Here is a 25,372-nt window from a genome sequence, read left to right on the forward strand (position 1 = left end):
TGTTTGGGGACATTGGCAGATTATTATTTTAGGCCAAATATATTTTTGGTCCATCAAATTTAATTCGAAATGGTTTAGTTGAATAATAATAATAATAATAATAATAAAAGATTTGGCAGTTATCATTTTTATTAGTTTTATTTACGTAAATTTTTAAATGAGTTAGGTAAATTATTTAAATATTATTTTTATTTCAATTATAAACTGAACTTTAAAAAAATTTATATCTTTCACTTTATTATAAATTAATTTAAAAAATTAACAAACTTAGATATAAATTTAAATTTTATGTCGGGAAAGATATCCATACATTTTTGTGTAAATACATGGACTCTTTTTCTTTTTTATTTGGGTTTGGTCCGGTTTCTCAACTCCATATCCCTTTCTTTATGTCTAATCTTCTTTATACCCAACATTCTCCCCCTTAACCAAACACTCTGTCAGTTTGGTTAGTGAAATCGAACCTGTTGCCGCCTTGAAACTCTTTGGCATGTCGAGAATTGTTGTGAGAAGAGTCACACATCGACTAATTAAGAAGTTAATCATAGGTTTATAAGCAAATAAATCTTCATTAGTACATGGTTTTTTTTTAGAAAACCAAAAAGAAAGCCACGAGAAATTATAGTCAAAATTGATAATATCATACCATTTGATGTTTGTAATTCATCGGTTTATAAGCAAATAAGTCTTCATTAGTACATGGTTGTCTGAGAAAACCAAAAGTAAAGCCACGAGAACTTATGGTCAAAGTCGATAATATCATACCATTGGATGTTTGTAATTCCTAACACGACCATAGTAGTAATAATAATAATAATATTTCTCAATAGATTAAACCGTATTTTACCCTTTTTTTTTTTTAATTTTATTTTGAGAGTTGTTTTTGAGTGTAAGAGTCTATTTCAATTTTTTTAAACAAGATTAAATATTTTTGTGAAATACTCACCATAAAATATTTTATCGAAGGCATCATTATTCTTAGTTAATCATGAATAAAAATAGTAAAAATTTTAACATTTTACTTTTATTTTAGTCTCTAATTTTTTTAAAAAAATATATATTATTGTGGCTTGCCTAAAATAGTAAATGTTTTAACTGGATGAGAACCGAACACCTTCTATAAGGGTGTGGAAACCTTCTCCTAGTAAACACGTTTTAAAGCCTTGAGGGTAAGTTCGAACGAGAAAGTCTAAAGAGGACAATAACTACTAACGATGGGATTAGACTTGAGCCGTTACAATAATGACTAGACCCATTACACTTCTAGAAGTTTCTAAATAAAAATAAAAATTTTACAACTGCAAATACAAAATAGAATATATCTTAATGCATCAAAACATAAATGAGTTTAAAAAAATAATAATAATAAAAGTCTTTTAATTCTATGACCATTGAATAGTACAGCAACAAGAGACTAGTACAGGAAATATAGCTCTGAGTGTTAGTTAAGGTCAGAATGAAATATTTACCAGAAAAAACTAACTTCAGAGAAGAACTCAGAAGAAGATAACAAATCTAATTTCCATTATTTTAATTATTATTATTTTTATTTTCTTTAATTAATACATACAAAGAACAAAGGCAGACATTTATTAAGTTGCATTAAATGCTTACTTTGAGAAATTCCCAACAATATTCCTGCAAGCTGAGCTGCAGCCCTATGTTGTTCATTCCTTAAATTTCCACTCTCTCTTTATCTTTATCCTTATCTTTCTCTCTCTAGAAAGTCCGTATGAAACGACATCGTTTAATCACAGCCTTGAATAAATATTAAGATAGCAGTAGAAGGAAGGAATATTGTGCAAGAAAACAAAAACAAAAACAAAAACAAACCCTTTTCCAAATCTGCATGAATTGAACAGGGGCAGAGATCCACAAGGCAAAAGGTTCTACAAGCACAATGTGACTGAATTAATGATATGCATATACATACATTCATACATATATATATGTATAGATATAGAAGGATGTTCTAGAGCCCTATCCAGATATAAATTGGTAGTTTAAGTGAAACAACTAATCAAAAAAGAATTCCATGTTGAAATATGAAGTTCCTTAACTACTTCTGGTATGATTATTTTACATCTCTCAGAGACTTAGAACACAATAAATTAATTATGTACCTTTTTGTACAGTTGCATGCAAGCAAATCAAATAGAAGAATCTAGTCCTCCGTCGCATTGTAGATTCAATATTGAATTCCTGCCAGTAAAACAGGTTTAAAAGCGGTGAACCAGTGATTGATGGAATAGGAGAAGGGATAGAGTGAATTTACCTTGTGGGGAAAGGCAGGCATGGAACAACATGTCAAGAAGTAAATGCAAAGAGCCTATCTACAATCTTTGTCCGACAGATTGGACACTCAGAACAGGCAAGTGAACAAGATTTACATACTGCCAGTTTCAGAAATGCCAATAATTAGAATATCAAAATGTAGGAATTTTAAGAAGGTTGGTTTAAGAAAACTTACAACAAAAATGTCGACATGGAAGAAGAATTGCTGCAGTTGGCAATTCAAAACATACTTTACACATGTGTGAATTCGTATCTACATTTTCTAGGCACTTCAGATCCTTTTCCTTCATCACTTGCATCCGTGCCTGAAAGGTAATCATCAACAAATCTTGTCAAAAACAAAAAATGTCAGATCTAACGTCGGTTGGAGAGAACGAAACACTCTTCCCTAGCAGACGCGTTTTAAAAACCTTGAAGGGAAGCCCGAAAGGGAAAGTCCAAAGAGGACAATATCTGCTAACGGTGGGCTTGAGCCGTTACAAATGGTATCAGAACCAGACACCGGACGATGTGCCAGCGAGGAGATTGTTCTCTAAAAGGGGATAGACATGAGGCGGTGTGCTAGTAAGGACGCTGGACCCTAAAGGTGGGTGGATTTGATGAGGTCCCACATCGATTGGAGAAAGGAATGAGTGTCATCGAGGACGCTGTGTCCTGAAGGGGGTGGATTTTCAGATCTCACATCGGTTGGGGTGGCCCTTTATAAGGGTGTGGAAACCTCTCCCTAGCAGATACGTTTTAAAATTCTTGAAGGAAAGTCCGAAAGGGAAAATCCAAAGAGGACAATATCTACTTACGGTGAGCTTAGGCTTGGTGAGCTTAGGCTTGGTGGGCTGTTACAAAAGAATTTCACAAATATGTCAGCGATCTCTCTGCTGAAATTTCATACCTTTAGGCGAACAACCAGTGGTTCCTCCTCATGGGTTTCTTCAGATTTTTTCGAATCATCTACAGGATCAGCATCTTCTTTAAAGATGGTTATGGTTTCATTATCATCCGTCTTTGAATCGATATCATTTTCTGTTCCAGAATTCTGCCTTGCATCACTTTTAACATCTGAAATAGCTCCACCTCCGGCCTCTTTCTTCAACTTGGCAACCAGTACCCACATATTGGCTAAATCATTTTCAAGAGACGCTTCCCTTTTCTTTGCCTCTTCCATTTTCTTTCGGTAATCATCTTCTAGGAGCTCCTTTTCAGCTAAAGCAGCCTCAAGGGCCTCCTCTCTTTGTTTCCTTGCGTGAAGTTCCATTTTTAAATCATCTGGATCAAGATTCCAAGATTCAAAATCATCACTGGTTGCTGCTGAAACATCAATAGACCGGCCAGAGAGCCTTCCCTTCCTTCCAGGTTTTGAACCATCAATGTACTTGCGGTTTCCACTGTGATTATTCTGTGTATTCTTAGAGTGGGCCAATTCTCGTGCACTCAATAACTCCTTTTCTAATTTTGCATTTTGTAAGGAGAGCTTCGTGACTTCAGCTGCTAAATTTTTCAGCTCAACAGCTGCAGCAGAGGCTAGCTCCTTTGCGTAAGAAGCTTCTTCTGCCAATTTTTGATTCTGTACATGCAACCCACTGATCTCTTCTGAAAAGTGAACTGATTCCAATTTCAGTTTCTCATTCTCAATCTCCTGCTTAAATAAACAATCTTCAGATCATCAAAACACACAGCCATAGAGCTCTATGTTATAGAAAAACATCAAATATGCATAAATAATTAGACAAACTACTGAGACACAGACAAAATGAACAAGCTGTGTCGTAAAGAAGCATACAGCACAGCCACTCATCCTTCTAAATTACTAGTGGTCTCATCCAATTATAGACAGTGATGCCATAGATGAAGCTTCAAGAATCAGTAATCTACAAAACTACTATAACCAAAACTGAAAAGACTTGCCTGAGATTGAATCTTCTTTTTGAATTCTTCTACATATTTTTCTGGAAGACAATTTTCAGATGAAGTTGACAATTTATTGCTAGTAACTGAAGCCAATTGATGCTCTAAGAGTTCTACTTTCTCCTGTAATTCTCTGTTCTCTGCACACTGCCAGCAGACAAATATGGAAGAAAGTGATGTTCCAAAACAAAACGAGGGGGAACAAGGAGAAGGAAGCTTCTCAATAAGATCAATTGCTCGATAATTTTCCACTACAGGGATATTTTGAAAAGAGTGTACATGAATTGAATAGAGAAGAGAGGTAGTAAAAACCTTGTTCTGCAATTGCTCTTGAAGAACACGGTTGTCTGCCTTTTTGAGCTGGATCAAGAGAAGAGAGTTAATTAATTTAGTTTAACAACATTGTACATCTTAATTGAACAACACTGTATCAAAGTCCTAAAATTAATTTAACTCAGAAAACTTACCTCAAGCTCAAATTCCTTTTCACCGCACTGAGTCATTAATCTTGTAACAGTCTGCAACCGACAAAAACAGTAGAATTTTTTTTAAAAAAATTCTAATATAAAAATAAGTTAGAACACTTGAAGGCAGGTCAATAAGCTCCAGGAAGCAGCACCTGCTGCATTTCAACCATCGATGCACTAGAAATTGAAGGCTCGCTACCCTCGTTAATTCGTTGTTCCAAAGCTCTCATTTGCCTCTTTTTTTCTTGAATTTCTTGTTCTAAGTTCTGGATCTGGATGAAGGAACAGAGACATGATTAAAATATTGGCTTAGAAACCTTATGTCAACTTCTGGAGTCAATAAGATGCAGCAAAGAAAGAAAGCTCATGAATGACTATACTTGAACTTTAGAACCATCAGGATCATCAACAGACTGCTCAATCAAACGTTTCAGTGCGCTGGTTTCAAACGCAATCTCTTCAGCCAGCATCTTAACTTGCTCGACCAGTAGATCCATTTGATCTGACATTGTCATCTCCCCCTACATTACAATACAAACAATCATTTTAATATTCATAGCTCATAACTCCAAGAAAACACAAAAACCTTCCTTAGAAAAAAAAAAAAAAAACTGTAATAAGGAGGGGGGGCGACAGAAAACCAGCAAAAACCCTTGTGAGCTCCATAAATTAATATGATATAATCGAGAACTTTATAAATTGCTACTGTTTCGCTGAAGAGAATTGGAAAAGAAAAAAAAAACTGAAACGCTATCAGTATGATATTTAATTTGTGAAGAGAAACTCATGTAGATGAAACACATCACAGAGAAATTATCTGAGCAAACAAGACTTGTGATAAGCTTTCGGTATGATAATCTGTTGTGCCAATAATTTACTCACGTTAGATGATCCAGTGATTGTACTATCAGCTGGTAAGAGTTCACCGTTCAACTGATCTGAGTGAACAATTGAAGATAGATCATTTTGATTCTCACTTCCGGAAAGTAACCCTTGGGTGACCTCAACCTTCTGAAAAAGAAAACTGAAAAATGAGCAACAGATCTATTGTTCTCAAACTAAAGTAAGAACTGCAAAAATTCAGTCACATAGAAATGGGAAAAGGAAGGCCACTTGACAAAAATATCTGGTTTGATGTTTAATTCTACACAAGTAACACAACTAATAATTTCATTGTAATCTTATCTAAATAGAAGCAGATTATGAGGATAATTGTCGTTGCAAAAATGTATGGAGGAAGAACCACAGGTTCCCTTCACTGACAGTAAAATGTTTCATGAGCAAAATAAGGCAATGTAAGATGAATGTGCATATGCATGTTGAAGAAAGCTTATAAAGAAAACTTACATCATCAAAAGAAGATTTGTTCCTTTGATGACTAGGAACGTCACTCAAACATCCAGGAATAGAGTTCTTAGAAGAGACGAGTATGAGTTTAGTCAACCTCTGAATCCTACTCATGAGAGCAACCTTAGCTTCTTCCTCTTCTTCTAATCTTGATTGCATTTTCACTTGACCTTCTTCCAACTATTTAATGATAACAAGAATGACTTAGTGAAATAGAATTCTGGAAATAGTAATTGGGCCACCAAACATAAGCGAAGAAAACAAAAACCTGCTGCCTTAAATTCATTATCTCCTCATGATTAACACCAGCCAGCATCCCCCTCTTTAATTGATCAAGTTCTTGCTTGAGGATTGAAATTTCTGTCTGATACTTCTTTATCAAAGACTTTTCATCAATTATCTGAACATATAATAAAGAGTTAAGAAAAGTGTTAAAGCTTATGTGAACAACAGACATTTTCTTTTAACTTCATGTCGAAAAGAAACTTCAATCAACCTTATTGCGCGAGGCATAGATTTCAACTCGTTTGGCCCTGCTAGCAAACTTCAATGTATTGTGAGTTTCCTCCATGTTACTGGATGCAGGAGTTACAGTGCAAATGAGCTGGAGATAATTTGTATGTTAAACCAAAAAGAAGTTGGAAAATTTCACTGCATAAATATTAATGGAAAGTAAAAGGGACAGCAGATGATAATAAATAAAAAATGATTCATCAACAAGTTCCATTCACGAGAAGCACGAACTATAAAAAAGTTGTTTCTAAATCATATACTCACTGAAACGTGTCCATGCCCACTGAGTGAGGATTGAAGAAGACGGGTAAGCTTAGAATCTCGATAAGGAACATGGGATGCCTTTCCCTCGCTTAATTTCCCAATAACCTTCACAATGCAACCAAATATAAAAATTACTTCCATCTTGAGGTATCCGCTACATAAATACATTCTCATGAAAATTAAATTTTTTCAGGCATTCAAATATCAACTACAATAAATGAATTGATCAAATAGATGAGATCCTAACCAACAGGCACGTAATAGCAGAAGAATAATGGATGGTGAAGCAAAACTTGGTTTTCTAAAGTAGGTTCAGAATCACACAAGTCCTAATTGTACGTTTATATTTGTTAGGGAAAAGCGCAAAAATATTTAATCAACACACAAAAGCCCTATAAAAAGGCACCTACTGTTCCAAGAGTCAAAAGGCTTTTGTTTATATAGGCTCCTTCCTTTCTCCTCAGTCCAGTAGTTTCGGTCTTTGAGCTCTCCGACCCAGCTAAATCTATCAAGTTCTGCAGCATGGAGTTAATATTAATGAGAATGACACATTAAAGTTCAACAGAACCACATATCAGAATGAAAAAGGCCCGTTCTTACAAGTTGAGAGAAGATGACACCGTCATACTCATCACCACGTGCACTACTTTCAATCATCTGCAAAAGCATACAGCACACTTCGTTTAGAGAGGCAGAAGATGGAAAAGAATGCACAAGAGGATGAAAGCAACCACAAATCTGATAAGCATACACACCAGAACTTATCATAACCTGATAAGCATGCACACTTGCACCTCCGTGTATACGTGTCTATTTGAATTTATGTATTTGATTGGGTATGCAAATTTTTATGTTTCTATGAATGTATTTATGCATTGATCACATATACATGCAGAAACCGTATCTGTGTGCATTTCTATGTGCATACATGCTGACATAGGTATTTATGTACATATCACTAAATCCATTTGTGAATAATCTTGAACTATGGAATTCCTCAACTAATTGTATCTAGCAAACAAATATATTATTTAAGTGGGGGGAAACGACCCAAATTTCCCATAGCTACCACTGCAGCGACAAGTTCGTCAGTTTCGTGTTTTAAAATGCACTTCCAACAAGTTTCTAAGTGATAACATAAAGAGGTGACGCAGATTGCAGCAAGCAACTTATATCATGGAAAACAAACCTCATTCTGATATAGAAAATAAAACCATAGCCAAGAAATGAACTAAAGAGCAAGCAATTGGATGCTCCACCAGCAAGGAAATGTTTAGTTTTACCAGCGTAAAGATGGTGTGACTCCGGCTACTAAAAAGATTGAAATTGTTTGATCCAACGTGACGATGCTCTGCCATTTAAGACCTTTAGCCATAAATCACTTATGCACATAAAATGAGAAGAGAAATGGCACCAAAGCAGAAGTGCTCAGTAAATACCTTCTCCAGCGGCTATAAATGATAAAGCATGTCCAGGAGACAAAACCACTTCTTCCTTTATACCCTCAACATAAGTACCCTAATTGACGATAGCAGCATCAAATATACAATTATACCAAAACAAAAGCAGTTTACAGTGTGATGATTACAAGGACAAGTTAAGCACCTGTGCATCTTCCCTAACACGCAAATTCTGACCTGTTGGATCCAGCAAGTCATTTATCACCTGTGTATCAAGAATGCAAATATGATCATGAGTCTAATAACTTAGAAGATTTGGAATGTACTGTTTAGCAGTTTTCCCCTGACTGTTTAGATGCCAAAAACTATATTCCTTTCATACAAAAACAAGCCATAAACTAGATTTACAACCACCAATGGAACTCAAAAACTAAATAACAATTTAGATATGGTCGACACTGAAACTCGAAAACTCTCTGTATAGAATTACTTACTTCGTTGTATATTTCAAGGTAAGATACACGGAGCAAGAATTCTCTTCCAGGAGTCTACACAGAAAAACAAACACTCATCTATATGGTCAAATACTCGGAAAAATAAATAAAAAACAGGATTTAAAATTTTGCAACAAATAAATATAATTTGATAACATGCAGAAGCAAGGAAGAAAAATATGCTAATAAAGGAAAGGCTAATTACAGTAAAGCAAAAGTCGTGCAATTTCTTTTTTAATATATAGCAGTCTTTTCTTCATAGTTCATGAATAGCAAAAATCCCTTCACAAATATTAATAATTATTCAATGTTATATAATAATATGTATTTATTAAATTTTAAAAGTATTTTTACCTCTTTAAAGAGGCTGTAGGTTCGAGTATTCACCACAAATTTGTGATGTAATGTCCTCAAAAAATTAGATGGTTGTTTGTATTCGATAACCATTAAATAAATCATGGATGAACCTGACAGACAATTTAGCTCATCAAACACCAACACAAAAAAAAAATTAAAAAAAAAAAAAAAATCAACAATTTAACAATTTATTTGAGTCTTAACTTAAATAATGTTAGTTCATGTAGTAATTTTGCACGTTCATTAACCAAACATAGCTGGCCTCAAATTTTATTTAACTCGATTCAATAATTATTATAACATTATTCAGGAATCAAATTTGTGGCAAAGAGAACCATTTTTATTTGTGTAATGATAGCACTAAATGCTGCTACATGTTATGAGTTCTAATTAAGAAGCATCAACAAGGCAAAGAACTAGAGAATACTTTTTCAATATCTCACTTTAAAATTATGCCGGGACACTTACATCTTGGATAATGCTGAAGACATCTTTTATAGCCAGTGGTATGATCCCTGGAGAGTTTTGATCTCCCTGTGAATTATTTATACAAGCAAATCAATAACATTACTCATGCATGCAAAATAGCGTTTGCAAGTATAATTAGGGGAGGTAGAAAAGTATAAAAAAGATAACACTGTGGAAAACATCATGGTAGAAAAAGCAAATATAAAGTAGAGGAAGAGTAAATTATTGAATCATCTCATAACAATCTATAGTCATATTGGCATCAGGCAAATTAGCTTGTGGCTCAACCAAACTCATCACTATCTGCAGATCTAACACCAACCTATAGTTCCAAAATGAAATGGATATGGCGAGATTGAAAAAAAATAAATAAATAAATAAAAAAAATAAAAACTGTTGGCACTTGTTCCTTGATTCATTATATCATTCAATATAAATGTAAACGTGCTACTACTCACTTCTGAAAGCCCCTTTTGTAGTTTCCAGCTGAATATGTAAAAAAGAAAACCCTATGCATGTGTCATTGGCCCGAAAGGCTAACCAACAATGATAAATTAACAGCAGAAGACCAAAAACTAGGAGGCTAAAAAATCAAATGCTAAAGTTGATCAGCAAGAAAATAAGAGCTTGTATCTCTCTGGTCACTTCAGTATGGAAAAATCCATCCCAACACGATCAGTCTGTTAAGTTTCTAGCATGCCACAATTCATCAAAAAGAAATGTAGGGCCATAAGAAGTAGAGTTTGTAGAGAAGAAAGAAAAATGAGGAAAAACCCAACTTGATGAAGAATACCCAAAGTCAAATTCAAGAAGTAGAGTTCGCAAAGATTTATATGTCCAAAGAACGATACTCACAAGAACACATAACTATTCAAACTTTTAACGGGGCAGGCTCTTATAAGGACACGAATATTGACAGTTAACAAAGCTGTTAGTGGTAGTTAGAACAAGCTGAATTCTTAGAATCTGGTTTTCATTAAACAGTCCATGGTTACCAAACATAATAAATGCAATTAACAGACTCGTAAGTGATTGATGGGTTAAGCAAATCAGATTTAATAACTCAATTAAGATTACACGAGTAGGGAAAACATTAAAGCATCATACATACATGCATAGTGTGTGTCTTCCCACTGCTTGTCACACCGTAAGCAAATACCGTTCCTGCATATCAAAAAACAGCAGCTAAGATCCTTCTTTCAGCATCTTATATGGAAACTTTAACGACTCTACAAGTTATTATGTTGATTAATTCAAAGAATGTCTAGCTGGGTGGACTCTAGGAAGCGTTTCGCACCATGAACACCCTCCATAGCTGCCTTAACGACTGGTTTAGCCGCAACTTCATACACCTCCGGTGAAATCGTATCTGGTCCAAACACCTTATCTGCCACAGAGATACACCGCCCTCGATATGTTATAAACACGAAAACTCATACATTGCAGCCACGTTAATCCCAACTAACATTCCTACCCTCACACATAACCATAACCACACTAGCACAAGTTCAAATTCGAAATCTACAAATTCAAAAATGGGTACCAAATCCATAGGCCGTGGCTGGATTATACTCATTGCGTACGATCTTGTCCCCGTCCGCATACCAAGCAATCTCATCCCCTTTCAGGAACTCCCTCTCGCTGCAAGCATAAGCCCCAGACCCAAACTCAATCAATCGCAAAAACACGAACACTAAAATCAATCGCGGATCTGATCCAACACTCTCCTATCTCTCCACTTACCTCAAAGGCCGAAAACGAATCGTCACAGAAATGCTATCCCCGTTCCTCGGCTCATCCACAGACTCAGACATCAAATCATCGGAAATAAACCCTACCGGTGAGCAATCATCATAACCACCACCATTAACCATCGATCTAGAACCAAATCCACTGCTCATTCCATAATGCGAAGATGCTGAACTCGAACAAGATCGTGGAATCATCTTCCCGTTCGTGAAAGAACTCGGCGATTGACTCGAAGAAGAAGACGAAACAGATTTCCGGTGCGAAAACGGCGAACTACTCCGCGTTCTGGACGATGATGCCATCGACTGAATCCAGCAAGTCAGTGACGACTCTGAGATCAAAATGCAAATCAAATAAAATTACAAAAAAAAAAAAAAAAAAAAAAAAAAAAAAAAAAAAAAAAAAAAAAAAAAAAAAAAAAAAAAAANACAAGAATAAAACTCAGAAACAAGCAAAAAAAAATTGTGTCAGAGAACTCACATGGTTCCACAAGCAAAATGGAAGAACATTGAGAATTCTTTTTCTGGTTCTTCTTCTTCTTCTTCTTCTTCTTCTTCTTCTTCTTCTTCTTCTTCTTCTTCTCTATGCTATAATTCGGTTCAACGCTTTAAGCTAACTCCCATGGAAGACTTTAGAGAGAGAAGGCGTTCGAAATTGTTTCGTCTTCTTTAAGACAAAGAAGAGCTGCAGGGACAAAGATAGAGAGAACTGAGAGAAGATGATATTTTAAATTTTTAATTCAATTTGAATTTTCTTTTTTTCTTTTGTTTTTTTATATTATTTTTTTGAATTTTAGTATTTTGTGCAATATTTAAATGCGATGACGTGGCACACGGCCGGGGGTGACTTTTAGCGGGAATAACATTGGCCAATGCTCCGACGATACACCCAAACCAAACGACAAAGCGTTTCATTAATTATAATTTCTTTTCTTTTTTCATAGGATAAATTTGCATTTATTTAATTNTTTAAATGCGATGACGTGGCACACGGCCGGGGGTGACTTTTAGCGGGAATAACATTGGCCAATGCTCCGACGATACACCCAAACCAAACGACAAAGCGTTTCATTAATTATAATTTCTTTTCTTTTTTCATAGGATAAATTTGCATTTATTTAATTATCAAACTTTAAAATTTTATAATTTATATCTAATTTTTAAATCCTTTTTAATTTTATAAATCTAATTTTTTTTAGGATAAAAATTTTAATTTTATTAAAATTTTAATATTTTAACCTACTGATTTTTTTTTTTCTAATAAACGTGTTTTAGAGCCGTGAGATTAACGACCGTAGTTAATGAATGTGAGCTGTTATGCATATTAAATATAAATTTAAAAATTTTAATATCACAGTATAATTTTTATTTATTTTAAATTTAGAATTTTTAGTGAAGGTTAATAATGAGAAATTTAATATGTTAAATTACAAAATAATTAAATGATTATAATTATCTACGTCTACAAGTCAATTATGACACTTTTTTTTTTTCATGTATTAATAATTATATATATGGTATGGTGATCATATTTGTTGTTAATTTATAAATTATTGAGTGATTTTCCTTTTTTTTTTAATAAAATATTAAGTGGTTTTTGTTTATAGATAATCTAAATTTTAATAACTTTTAAAATTTTGAAATTAAAATTAAGTATAATTTATAATTATTTTGAAAGGTTTATAAAAAAAATTAATTTTTAATTTTAAAAGTTGGGTATTTTTAAATAATTAAAAAAAAATTAAGGAGTAATTTTCATGATTTTCCTTTTTTTTTATTTATAAAATACTAAGTGGTTTTTGTTTATAATTAATCTAACTTTTAGTAATTTTTAAAATTTTGAAATTAAAATTAAGTATAATTTATAATTATTTTGAAAGGTTTATAAAAAAATTAATTTTTAATTTTAAAAGTTGGGTATTTTTTAAAATAATTAAAAAATTAAGGAGTAATTTTCATAATTAAACTTTTATTTTTTAAAATCGAAAAGAAATACAGCGGAGAGAGAGAAAAAAACGGGAGACGCACGGCGGAGAGTTTCCCATTGCCATGTGATTGTGGGGTCCGCCACCGCACACTTTACACGTAGGACCTCCAGGGGCAGATGTAACGTGATTGGTACAAGCATGTTCCAGATCCCACGTGGGGCTACTTTCGTCTTTCATATATTCCCGGCGGCCAGACTTCTCCACGCGCTTCCACGCGCCGCCGTCCATCTCCTCCGATTAATCTCCTCGAGACGTGCTCCCACGACCCCAATAATTATTAAATAATTTAAAAATTAGGAATTTTTTAAATTATTTTTTTTTTTTTCTAAAAATCCAAGAAAAAAAAAGGAAAACACAGATTCAATTGGTTGCCAGCAAAAAAGTAATACTTCAACCACCGAATATTTTAGTCTTTGATTTATTTATTTATTATTATTTTATTTCTTTAATATTATCTTAAATTTGGAAACTATCCTTTCAAAGCATTCCATAATCGATTAATCGTTTACCGTTTTTTGTTTCGTAGAAAGCTAAATGTATAGGTTTAATTTTAGATCGTAGGACGTTTTTTCAAATTCATGTCTACGTTCGAGTTTACCCTATTGTACTAAGGTACTTGAACTCGACTATTCTATAAAATAATTTATTCCGAACCCACTTTTATACCCAAACTAACCTTAATAACTCAACTGATTAAAAACATATACGATTAACAAATCAATCCAAAAATTCAAAATTTTATCATATTAGTTCATTCAATGAATGTTACACTCATATATTTTATTTTTTAGTTTAACGATCAGAGTTTATCCACTAAATTTCTTAATTAAAAATATATGATTTAATTAATTGACCAAAATCCACCGTGAATAAATAAATAAATAAATATATATATATTATAAAAGGAAAACCTTTTAAGCACTCTAAGGTGGGATTAGGAAGGGTGACCTGAAAATGGATAATTAAAATTGGTAAAATGTTTGGTTGTGGGCCTAAAGCAAGATAAATCAAGATAGATTTGTTTTAACTAACCAATATTTTAATCTAATCCCAAAAACATATGTTAAATTTTAGATTTAATCCAAATTTTTTACGATTTTGTTTAATAGATCTTTGTCGTTTTAATTATTTTTTATAAATTATCGACATATTTAATATTTTTTATTTAAAAGATTATAAATTTAAATCATATATGTTATTTTAATAAAATAAAATAAAATAATATTAAATACTAAAGTTATATTGATTTTTAGAGAATTAATTTAGTTCGATCGACGTTAATAGTGTATTACAAATATAAATCAAAATACAATTTGGTTCGTTTTATTTAGTCTTTATATTTTTACATGGTATAAATAATTTTTTAATATTTATAGGGAAAAGTATTGATATTTTTACAATTAATTTAAATATTTATTTAAAAGATGATAACTAAATTTAAATAGATTTTTCATGTATTTTAATAAATAAATAAATTAATTAATTAATTAAAATGGGTAGGTTTTCTTGAAAAAGAAGGGATGAGCTGTAGTGAGGTGGGGGTTTCACGTGGGAAGGTGGGGCCCATCGAGGACATGGCCACGTCATGATGGAGCTTCGGGCTCTCCCTCTCTGTTTTGGGCTCTTAGGAGGAGGAGCTGTCCTTTTCCCTTTTCCTCTATGGGCCCAAACTTTATGGACCATCACCATTATATATATATATATAAAATATATATATATTTATTTATTTATTTACGAGTTATATTTTTAATAATGTTAAAAATTCAAATTTTTCTATCACGAGTGGTCACCTTATCGCTCTCGGGTATTTTATCGGCCTCTAATATCATGGACAGTAACTTTAAAACTTTTCATATTTAAAAAAATGAGATGTTGACTGTAATGATCACGTTACATAATAAAATTGAGATTCTTTACAATAAGGACTATATTATAATAAATTTAAAAGTATAATTATTAAATTATTACATACGGAAGTTCAGAAAGTATTGTACTTATGAAATTACAAATTAAAAAATATAATTTTTTTTAATGAAAATGCAAAGACTAAAAAGGGGTTTTTTACCTTATCATAATCCAAAAGGAAAAATGTACGTGAATTACAGTGAATTACAGGTTATTATTTTTTTCGGTTGAGAATATCAAAAATACTAAACAATAATTTAATGATAAATTTAATCTAATAAGTTTAGATTAATAAATCTTGGAGCATAATCCACATTTAATGACTAACGGAAAAGTTTATGAACCTAATAAACATTTAAACGACACTTAATTACAAAATTAAGATCTTAGAGATATTAATCGAGGTTTTTTAGTACAAAATGGAATGTTCATGAACCCAATAAACGTTTTTTAAAGTTAAAAAACTAAACTTGTAATTTAACCTAACTGAAAATCCCGAAAGAATAATAAAAAACGAAGCTCGAAAAACAAATAACAGCAAACGCATCACATGTATAACATTAATAAGAGGACTATACAAAACTAGTTGAGATCTCTAATGACTGTCACTCAAATATTAACTAATTGCCTTCCTAGTTGTGCCTGTAATCACAAGCACCTCCTTTCTTGCAGTGTCCACTTTCATGGTATTTGCACAGTTTTTGTGCTTTATTATAAGGAGACCAAGAACTCCCACCACCACCACCACCACCATAAGATGGTTGCATCCCCCATGATTTACTTCCGTTCCCCGGATCTCCGCCGTGAGAGCCGCCGTCCTTTTGATTCGAAAATCTATCCCCATTTCTACCGTGCTCGTTACCCCACATGTTCTGATTCGAGTACGGGACGGGCCAACTGGGATTCATGTTCATGGGTGGCATTGGTCCATGGCTGGGGGGAACCCATCCCGGAGTTGCGTTTACTGGAGGTGGAATCGGGCCATGCGCGGACCATCCTTGGAGGTTGTTTCCGGTTGGTGGTCCTTGACCTGGAGCAATCCAACCTGGGTTTGTACCTGTAGGAGGAGGAGCAGTTCCCCACATCATACCAGCAGTAGCATTTGGAGGTGCTGCAATTGAACCTCGACCCATGTTTGGCATTGATCCCCAGCCTGGGTTCGGAGTCTCCGAGCCCAGTCGTGGAACGGTACTTTGGCCGTCTGGAGCACCCATTCCACGAGGTAGATTGGCTGGAGTTGAAGACTGAATGTGCGGCGGGTTACTGGGAATAGGAGGCGTAGATCGCCAAGGGTCCGAGGATGGAAAACTCGTCAAACCGGGCATGGAGAAACTCGTGGTTGAACTTCCTGCACTGAACGACGTAGCAGGGGGCATCTCCCCCCAACGACTCGGAAGAGTTTGTGCTGGTGGCATGGTAGAAGAAAGGTTTGATTCAAGTTTGAGAGATTGTGCATTCTGAACAGCGCTAGACCCATGTCCTTGAGCTTCCATACGAGTGTTACGATTGTTGATGGATTGTACTAAACAGTGAAGATTTGCGCTAATGCTTTTGATATCTGCAGCTGGATAGACCGAAGCATCACCCATGATAGGTGATTGTCTTACTGGCTGAGAATGATGATTTTGAAGCACATTCATAGGACCTAAACCCGTGCCCTTTTCGGTTGAATTCAGGCCAGAATTCGAGCGTAACGAGTCGTTTTCAGAGCGTTGCATAAGTGAAGAATTGTGCAAGAACGATGCAGCCACTTGAAATGGCTGCTGCTCCTCCTTTGTTCCTCCTGAGCTGGGAGTAGGAGAAGGAAGCCTTGTGAAGTTCTTAATACCGTGGTCAGAAGACCATCGGTCTCCCGAGTACCTGGGGACTTCTACCGGAGCCGAGGCAGGTCTACCCGTAGGGCTAACTTCATTTTCAGATTTCCATCTTCCTCCAGACGATTGGCCATAAGAAGTCGGATTAGTATTCTGACCATCCATACCTGACTGCAAAACAGCTCCCTGAGGCTTCCCGACAAATGAAGAAGCAGGCGTGTTTGCTTGGAAGCTGTTATTCGTCAATGGAGTGTCCTTCGGGATCTTCCCGGCCAAGACATCGGTCAAAAGCAGGGAATCGTCTTGCTTGTCTGAGGCTCTCCATACTTTCAAGTCCGCAGGAAAATAGCCTGTGTTGCTCCATTTACGTAGCTGCACCATCGAAAACGGTCCCTGAACTTTCCCAGACGGATCCTGATAACGCCATACCTTCTCGGTTTCATTAACAATGGCAGCAGCATTCTGTGTAGTCCCAACCAATGGAGATGCTGCTGGATTTACCGTGTGAGATGCAGAAGACAACTCGGCTGCTGCTGCCCCGGACGAGATATTCCTAGCAGTGATATCCGAACTGGGTGAAACTTGTTGCTTGCCCCACTTGTTTGTTTGTTTAACATCTCTATCTCTTCCTTGACTCCAAGAATTTTCATTTATGATTTCACCAGAACCAATGGCATCTTCGCCTTGGATCGAGAAGCCTTTCCCAGACGAGTTCCTGGTCAAGTCCCGAGTCGTGTTCGAAAAGTTTCTGGTCGCGCTCCAGGAATCGTTCAAATTTGAAACTCCTTTTCCAGGAGAAACCGGCTCCCTCGTCCTCCTGCCAAAGCTCGTGCCTCTCGACGACGTATAGGTTTCTACATGCAGCACATTATGTTATACTGGCTGGCTAATGAAAAAGAAATATGAATTAACAAGAAAAAGAAAAACCTTGTCTCTTATCATCTGCTTCATCTTCATCTTCAGATTCATGGCTTGGATCCATATTAGGGTCTGCATGTATTTCTGGTATTTCCTCTCGTCTGCGCTGCCGCTCCTCCGGCGTCTTCAAAAGCTGTAGTTTCTCGACACATTCCCTAAGCGTTTAGAGAAGTCAAGGAAAATAATCATAGCATTATATATCTCATTATCCAGAGTGTACGACACAAGATTATCAGGTCGGGATTCATAGCACGTGTGGAATGAGAGAAATTTCGAGATTATTCAAAGACGAAACGAGAGAGGAGTTGTAAACTTCCCGCGAAAATCCGTTTCAAAGTGTACCTAGACGAGAATGATTCTACCAAAAAGCATCTCCTTTTTACAAGTAAAATTCAGCTATAATTCAACAAACTATTGAAAAAAGGATATTCTTTTCGACGCCCTTTTTCGCTTGCTCGATCACGAAGATGACTTAGTCGAACTATCTCGGTTTCCATCCACTATAAGAGAGGCATACAACGAAAAAGTCAACTAGAAGGCAAACAATTGATATCTAAAATACAAATCAAAAAACAAAAAAGTTTAAACGACGGCATGTAAGAGAAAATACGGAGTCAAATTCTTGAGTCCTAAGGCCCTATGCCTAGGTGTTGACTCTAAACCCATTTTTCTCGAATCAGTGGTCAGCCTGTGCTTGAACGACAACATTCCAAGAAGTAACTTCCTATGGTACGGGATGGTCCCCTATTGATGAATCAAATCACTCGAAAGAAAGTAATTTCACCACTATTTATTGGGCAAAGAAAGATTGTTTGATCTAGAAAGAAGGCCGAGGGAATAGTTTAGCTCGGTTAACAATTGAGCAATCAAGGTCAGGGTCAAGCACTACCATAGCATCAACACACCCTGCGTCAAACAGACAAGAAATATGAAAAATAAAGTCGCTAGCTTTTGCTCAGTCTCATGAAGATCATTGGGTAGATGTGAGCCAAAGTTGGCACCGATTAATTTCACAACATAGTGCAAACGAACAATCTAACGTCACGATCTGCATAAATCTTCCTTATTTCTTTAGATCGGTTTTTCACAACACTTCTTAAATACCAACATGGTCAGTCAAACTAAATCTATTTCTACTAAAAGACTTGGTAGCATAAGTTCTTATACAGAACAAAAGGAACAAAGAAAATAAAAGAAAAGAAAGAGCCATATCCAAATGAAACCATTAACAATCAAATACTTACATCCTTTACTCTAGCATCTTGAAGTGACATTGCTCTCTCATGGAGGTCACCCTACAAGGGAGAATTGATATTTCAACAAAGCTTGAACTCTTATTATTATTATGATTATTATTTTACGAGAAGCTCGAAAATTACCACAGTCAAACGGTTAAGGATTCCACACTTGATGCTCTGCCTGAGCCGCTTGCACTCCTCCTGAGCACCCCGAAAAACAAAAGATCAAACAAAAAGAACGGGCCAAAGAAATCAAAACTACACTTTCTTTGCTGGTAATCGAGTTCTAAGACGACGTTCAAGCACTAAATTTGTATTAAAATACCTCTGTGAACTCTTGATTCGAGATAATATCGATTGAAATCACTTCTGTTTTATTCAAATTCAAGATCTCCAGCATGATATACGTCATCTTTTTACCGACTTTATAAGTTTCGGATGCTTTGCTTGTACCTGATAACATTTCAAGAACTTAAACGTTACTTCTATGATTCTATGCGTTCTTATACGAAGCAAATGGTCGGTAAAGACGCGATTCTTACCTACAACTTGAACCAGCCGATATAAATCTTGTTTTTGTGCATTGCCCGATATTCGTATCCTCACAAAAGAACCAACAACCTTGTCGTGAAAACTCTCCTCATCTTCAATCAGATATTCTACCAAATTACGTCTCAAGTAAATCAAGTTAATGTTGTGAGTATCAATGGCTGCATAGTCATCAAGGTTACTCTGCATTCCTCTCTCGTCACCTTTTTTCCGATACCTGCGTTTCTTCTCTTTCTTAGTCTTCCCCGACGCATCAGTGTTCCCATCAGCCTCCAACTGACTAGATTCGGTATCGGCGACACTCGCTTGGAAGTCATTTATCTGGGCATCTTCTTTGATGAGGAAGTGTGACTCTAGGAGCTTCAACATTTCAAAATGTCCCACGCGTGGCTTTCCAAACAAATTCTCGAGTCTTGAATCACATATGATCTGACTTTTCCGTCGAGGATCACGAAGCTTATTTCTTTTAATGTATTCTAATAAGAGAGCCTGAACATCAAACTGAGATAAAACGGTTTTATCGCCATTTTTCATGTGTATTACGAACTCCAAGAGCTCTTTAGATGCCCACTCGACTTCGGTATCCGTGGATAGCCCTTGAGAATCAGGTATAATTGGCATACTAGGCGAACTCATTTCCTTTGCATGAGATTTTGACTTTTTCTTAGCTTTTTTTCTCTTAGAGCTACCAGATTCTTCATTTTCAGAAACATCCAAATCTGATCCTCCATCAACATCACATAGCTCACTAGGTGAATCGGGTCTGTTAGTTAGCGTCTCAGATCCTTTCCACGGGTTTTTTGCGTGAACAAGTTCGTCAAAAGTTAGAGAAAGTTTTCCCTTCATCTCTGTCCAGTACTCCTTGAAAAGATATTCCCAGCTATTTTTGTCATTAAAATCAATTTGGCCCTACACAAGCACGAGAACGACAAAATAAGTAAAATTGAGGTTTGGTAAAGATCAAATTTTTTGAAGAAATCACCAAAATTGATTGTGAGTAGGTATGGATCGCACCCTTTTGAGTGGACTTGTAATGGCTCAAGCCCACCGCTAGCAGATATTGTCCTCTTTGGGTTTCCCCTCAAGGTTTTTAGAACGCATCTGCTAGGCAGAGGTTTCCTGTAACAACCCAGGCCAACCGCTAGCAAATATTGTCCTCTTTGGGCTTTCCCTTTCGGGCTTTCCCTCAAGGTTTTAAAACGCATCTGTTAGGCAGAGGTTTCCTGTAACAACCCAGGCCAATTGCTAGCAGATATTGTCCTCTTTGGGCTTTCCCTTTCGGGCTTCCCCTCAAGGCTTTAAAACGCGTCTACTAGGGGAAGGTTTTCACACCCTTATAAAGGGTGTTTTGTTATCCTCCCCAACCAATGTGGGACATCACATTTTCACCCCCTTATAAAGAATGCTTCGTTCTCCTCCCCAACTGATCGAGAACTCACAAGACTCCTAGTGGTTTGTTGAAACTCCAGTAAAAGCCTCTAGACCGCTACTACTTTGCGGTCCTTTTTTTGTACCAATTAGTAAAACGCTTGGTCGAGGATGGGGCTAATACTTATTTTTCGGAGGATTAGTCGGTGAGGGCTAAACCTCTTGGTGAGTTATTCCCACAGCTTATCACACTCCCCCTTGCTTTCTTTGGTACTTCATAGTTGTTTACTAATTGAAATAAAACGACACGAGCATCCAAAAAAATAAGCTAACAAAAGTGACACTGATAAAATGAAGACAAGAAGTAATATGAAGAATTTATTTGCAATTCTCAGCAGTATTCATGAATTTTCGTACCTTTTCGCTATTCCCCTGCTCCTTCTTTTCGATCAACATCACAAATCTCATGCACGCCTCGCAGAAGCCTTTGTTCCCTCTAACACATAAAATAACAGCATTTTTTGTGCAGCTCTTGCACAAGGAAAATGTACATGTGTAACACATGTAGTGGGCAGTCTTCTCACAGTTGCTACAAAGATGCCAACCTAAAATCATCCATTATAAAAGAAAACTGGGGCTTAGTAAAATGCTCTACTCTCGAAGCACACTTCATATATAATTAAGAAACCGAGTCGAATCTAGACACCTTTTTCCTTTAGTAAAGGCCGACACTTTTTCTCGTTCTTTAAGAAACACGGTTTCTTGTGTGCAACGTTTTTACATAGGCAATACAGTACAATGAACAAGCATGGTTATTCCAACTTTTTTATATACACAGAGAGAAGATGCTGAAGAAACTGAGTTGCTACATAATTCCTGATTCCAGAACATCATAGTATATGTCGTTTGGATGTCTTAAAATCTACATCAAAATACTCGGCAGCCATCTGCACGTAGACGATAAATCTGGGTGCAAAGACTTCCTTTTCATGAACATAAAAAAAAACGAGAATCCCTTTACCAAACATAGTAGAAAAGAACGAAAAAAGAAAAAAAAAAAGAACGAAAAAATCCCGAAGAACAGCATGATGGTCCTCATTAATAATCGATGATCCTTATAGAAACAAAAACCCTCAATTCCTTTCTACCTAGAACTACCAGATAATGCCTTTCAGTTTCAATTGAATGAGCAGCTAAACATAATATCCAAAAGAAGAAGAAAACATCAGGAACGCGCTGTTAAAAGAATGCAACTCTAACAAATCGAGAACATACAGGAAGAATATGTAATATAAGACAGCACATTACCACAGTTCCATCGACCCTTGGCTCGGAAGAATGCCTCGTCGCGATTAATACAGGAAGGGTGGTATGCCTTGGGACAACCTCTGAAACCAAGGAAATAAAAGATCAATGTATAATCGAAACAAAATATCGATTTGGGATGTTCCTGAAAAACTAACCTGCGATCGCAGAGTACAAGGTCGCCCCCATCAAAACAAATAAAGCAAACGTCCTCTTCCACCTTCTTCCTAGAAGGCGCTCTAGCTGGAGCTTTAGCATTCTTTCCACGCTTCCTTTTCGCACCACTGCTACCTTTATTTGCCTCATCGACCTCCTCCGTGATATCCATCTCCTCAGCCTCCTCTCCTGCTTCTGTCTCCTCCACCAAGTATGTCATGTTTGCATCAGTCTCCTCCGACCCAATCCCTTCGTCCACCAAATAAACCATGTCGTCGTCGGCCTCCGCAGTCTCTTCGGCCATAGCTATTTCCTCAACTTGTGCAGTCTTGTTTTCTTCCACGTTCTCCGATTTTACCATTTCCGGGGTGTAGTCTGTCACTTGCACTCCCTTGGCCTCTGCAGTCTCGCCCCCCATATTCTCAATCTTTCCAACCTCGACGCTCTCATTGGCCGAACCCAATCCCTGAACCCCCACTTCCTTATCTTCCACGTTCTCCATCTTCAACGCCTCGATACCATAGTCTGCTATGTCTACTGCCTTGATCTCTGGGGTTTCATGTGCCGAATTCTCCATCATCGCCACATCGGTAGCCTTGTTTCCCATACATATTCCATCCATCTCAGCAGTCTTGTCTTCAGCATTTTCTACATTTATCGCCTCATCCATCTTCCCAGCTAAATGTGGCAGCCCCACCTCATCCGCCGTGCTCGAGACATTCTCCATCTTGCACATTTCACCAGTTCTATCCGCTAAATTCGTTGCCCGTCCCTCCTCCACCACAGCCTCATCTGCCAAACTATCTTTTAACTCAGAGTTTTCTTCCAGCCGAACCGGGACGCCTAATTCCCTTTCCTCCAAAGCAAAATTTTTTTGCTTAGGAACCTCTGTATCCTTCGATTCGTCGGAGTCATCAGCATTCTCTTCCTCCACTGTCTTATGCACCAAATTGGTAGCATCAGCTCCATCTACAAGCGTTTCCTCAGCCAAAACATCACTCAGGCTTGTCTTCCCGGTTGTCTCAGCACAGCCAACTGCACCCGCGCCTTCTCCGACCGTGTCCTCTGGAAAATTCGCCATCGAAACCTCGCCCTCAACCTGATTTTCAGCTACACCAACCAAAACCGTTTCATTTAACATCTCGCCATCCACAAATTCAGTCACAGCCTTCTCCTCCTCCTCCTCCTCCTCCTCCTCCTCCTCCCCTGTATTCTCTTTCATATCATCGAAATCCCTTTGCTCCAATAACGCCATCTCCAACTTCATAGAATCTTCCGCCACATCCTCAATAACGTTACGAAAATCCTTCTCCTCTGCTCTCTCCATCTCCTCCGCCACATCCTTCTTCATCTCTAAACAAGTATCCGCCGCAAGACTCTCATCCCCGATAATTGCATCTCCGGCCGGTGAAGATTCAACGCTCGTATTAACTGGAAACTCCGTTTCGACAATGGAGGACTTAAACACACAATGCTGTTCTTCATGTTCTTCATTGCTCTGAAGCTCCCGATGAACGTCACACTTAACATCCAAGATTCCATCTTCGACATACAGAGGAGATTTTTGTTCGTGTTTCGAAGAATCATCTTCTTCGGTTTCCATTCAGAACCAGAATTGGATTAAAAATTAGGAACAATGGCCAGGAATTGAAACCCTAGGGTTTTAAGATCCACTTCCCCCTCTAACAAAATTTACGGTCCAAGAAATAAGAGCGTTTGCAGAACATTTCAGTTTCGCTCCTCTTCGAAGATTTCCCTTGTTTTTTCAATTTGATTTTTTTTTTTTTTTTTTCTTTGTGAACAAAGATAATGATCCATTATATAGGCCCGTAATTCGGCATAATTACATAAATAACCCTCCTAATGTCAAAATCACTATTAAAAAAAATTTACCCCAAGGGTAATCTTTCCCTAAATATTCTTTAATTTCCAAATATACCCTTCTACTTCTTTTTATTATTGTTATTATTATCTTATGAGGTGTAAAAAAATAATTATTATAAGTAATATAAATAAAATGCAACAAGTTCGAGAAGAATATATATTAACCAATAAAACTCGTAGAAAAATTATATTTAAACTTTGTGTTAGTTTGTCCTAAACCATAACGTTAAAAAGTTGAGAATCGTCTAAGTTTTATTATTTTGGTAGACTTATTGTGTCACTGATTGATATACGTGATATCGAGTATATCATTTTTACATTTAATATGATTCGTATACTTTATATTTAGTATATAAAAAATGTCGTCGATATACTTCTTATACTTTAATTAAAAAGTGTACCTGATGGCAATCTTGATTCACGATGATTCGTGATCGTAAAAAAATTAACTTTGAGTTTTTTAATTTTATTCTATTTGAACTATAATTTTAGTGGAATTTCATGTACTGCTCGTTCTTGGACTACTTGTCCATTCTTGTCAAATTGACCTATATGGTGGAGTTAGCTCATTGGTCGAGGTGGCATGTCGTTACATTGGTTGGAGAGGAGAACAAAACACCCTTTATACGGGTGTGGAGACTTTTTTTTTTTTTTTTTTTTTTTTTTTTTTTTTTTTTTTTTNGGCGACCGATCTAGTGGAGTTAGGGCGTTGGTCAAGGTGGCTATAAGGGTGTGGAAACTTCGGAAAGCCCAAAAAGGACAATATCGGCTAGCGGTGGAACTGGGTCATTATAATTAAGAACTTTACACCACCGCTAGAAGATATTGTTTTTTTTTTTGCTTTCCCTTCGGGCTTCCCCTCAAGCTTTTAAAGTGCTAGGGAAAGGTTTCCACACCCGAGTGAGCCCACCACTAGCAGATATTGTTCTCTCTAGGCTTTCTCTTTCCAGCTTCCCCATTTATAGTAGATACTAGCAGATATTGTTCTCTCT

General features: G+C 36.3%; 2 protein-coding genes across 3 annotated transcripts; both read right to left on the reverse strand.

Annotated features, from left to right (window-relative positions):
- Positions 1-1,563: 1,563 nt before the first annotated feature.
- LOC111811571 (kinesin-like protein KIN-7D, mitochondrial) lies at positions 1,564-11,960 on the reverse strand. 2 transcript variants are annotated; one of them, XR_002817568.1, is made up of 27 exons: positions 11,737-11,960; positions 11,251-11,587; positions 11,051-11,148; positions 10,805-10,894; positions 10,619-10,671; positions 9,508-9,573; positions 8,683-8,736; positions 8,394-8,453; positions 8,228-8,306; positions 8,072-8,139; positions 7,389-7,445; positions 7,199-7,303; positions 6,789-6,893; positions 6,508-6,615; positions 6,280-6,411; positions 6,012-6,191; positions 5,547-5,675; positions 5,045-5,185; positions 4,817-4,936; positions 4,665-4,715; positions 4,510-4,557; positions 4,198-4,344; positions 3,185-3,928; positions 2,471-2,600; positions 2,276-2,393; positions 2,124-2,202; positions 1,564-1,889 (listed from the first exon to the last, which is right to left on the reverse strand). XR_002817568.1 is itself a non-coding variant. In XM_023698487.1 (26 exons), the coding sequence occupies exons 2-25, from the start codon at positions 11,556-11,558 to the stop codon at positions 2,308-2,310; spliced, it is 3,159 nt and encodes a 1,052-aa protein (XP_023554255.1). In that variant the 5' UTR covers positions 11,559-11,587; positions 11,737-11,960; the 3' UTR covers positions 1,568-2,202; positions 2,276-2,307. The 2 variants fall into 2 exon arrangements, 1 of the variants encoding a protein (XP_023554255.1); XM_023698487.1 differs by having other exon boundaries at positions 1,568-2,202.
- Positions 11,961-15,680: 3,720 nt separating this feature from the next.
- Positions 15,681-24,277, reverse strand: LOC111811245 (zinc finger CCCH domain-containing protein 19-like). The gene is made up of 10 exons (XM_023698007.1): positions 22,499-24,277; positions 22,344-22,423; positions 21,453-21,640; positions 19,661-20,576; positions 19,444-19,571; positions 19,260-19,319; positions 19,125-19,175; positions 18,310-18,380; positions 17,890-18,041; positions 15,681-17,816 (listed from the first exon to the last, which is right to left on the reverse strand). The coding sequence occupies exons 1-10, from the start codon at positions 24,097-24,099 to the stop codon at positions 15,781-15,783; spliced, it is 5,283 nt and encodes a 1,760-aa protein (XP_023553775.1). The 5' UTR covers positions 24,100-24,277; the 3' UTR covers positions 15,681-15,780.
- Positions 24,278-25,372: the final 1,095 nt, after the last annotated feature.

The sequence above is a fragment of the Cucurbita pepo genome, chromosome LG15 (genome assembly GCF_002806865.2).
Source record: "Cucurbita pepo subsp. pepo cultivar mu-cu-16 chromosome LG15, ASM280686v2, whole genome shotgun sequence".
Classification (NCBI taxonomy): Eukaryota; Viridiplantae; Streptophyta; class Magnoliopsida; order Cucurbitales; family Cucurbitaceae; genus Cucurbita; species Cucurbita pepo.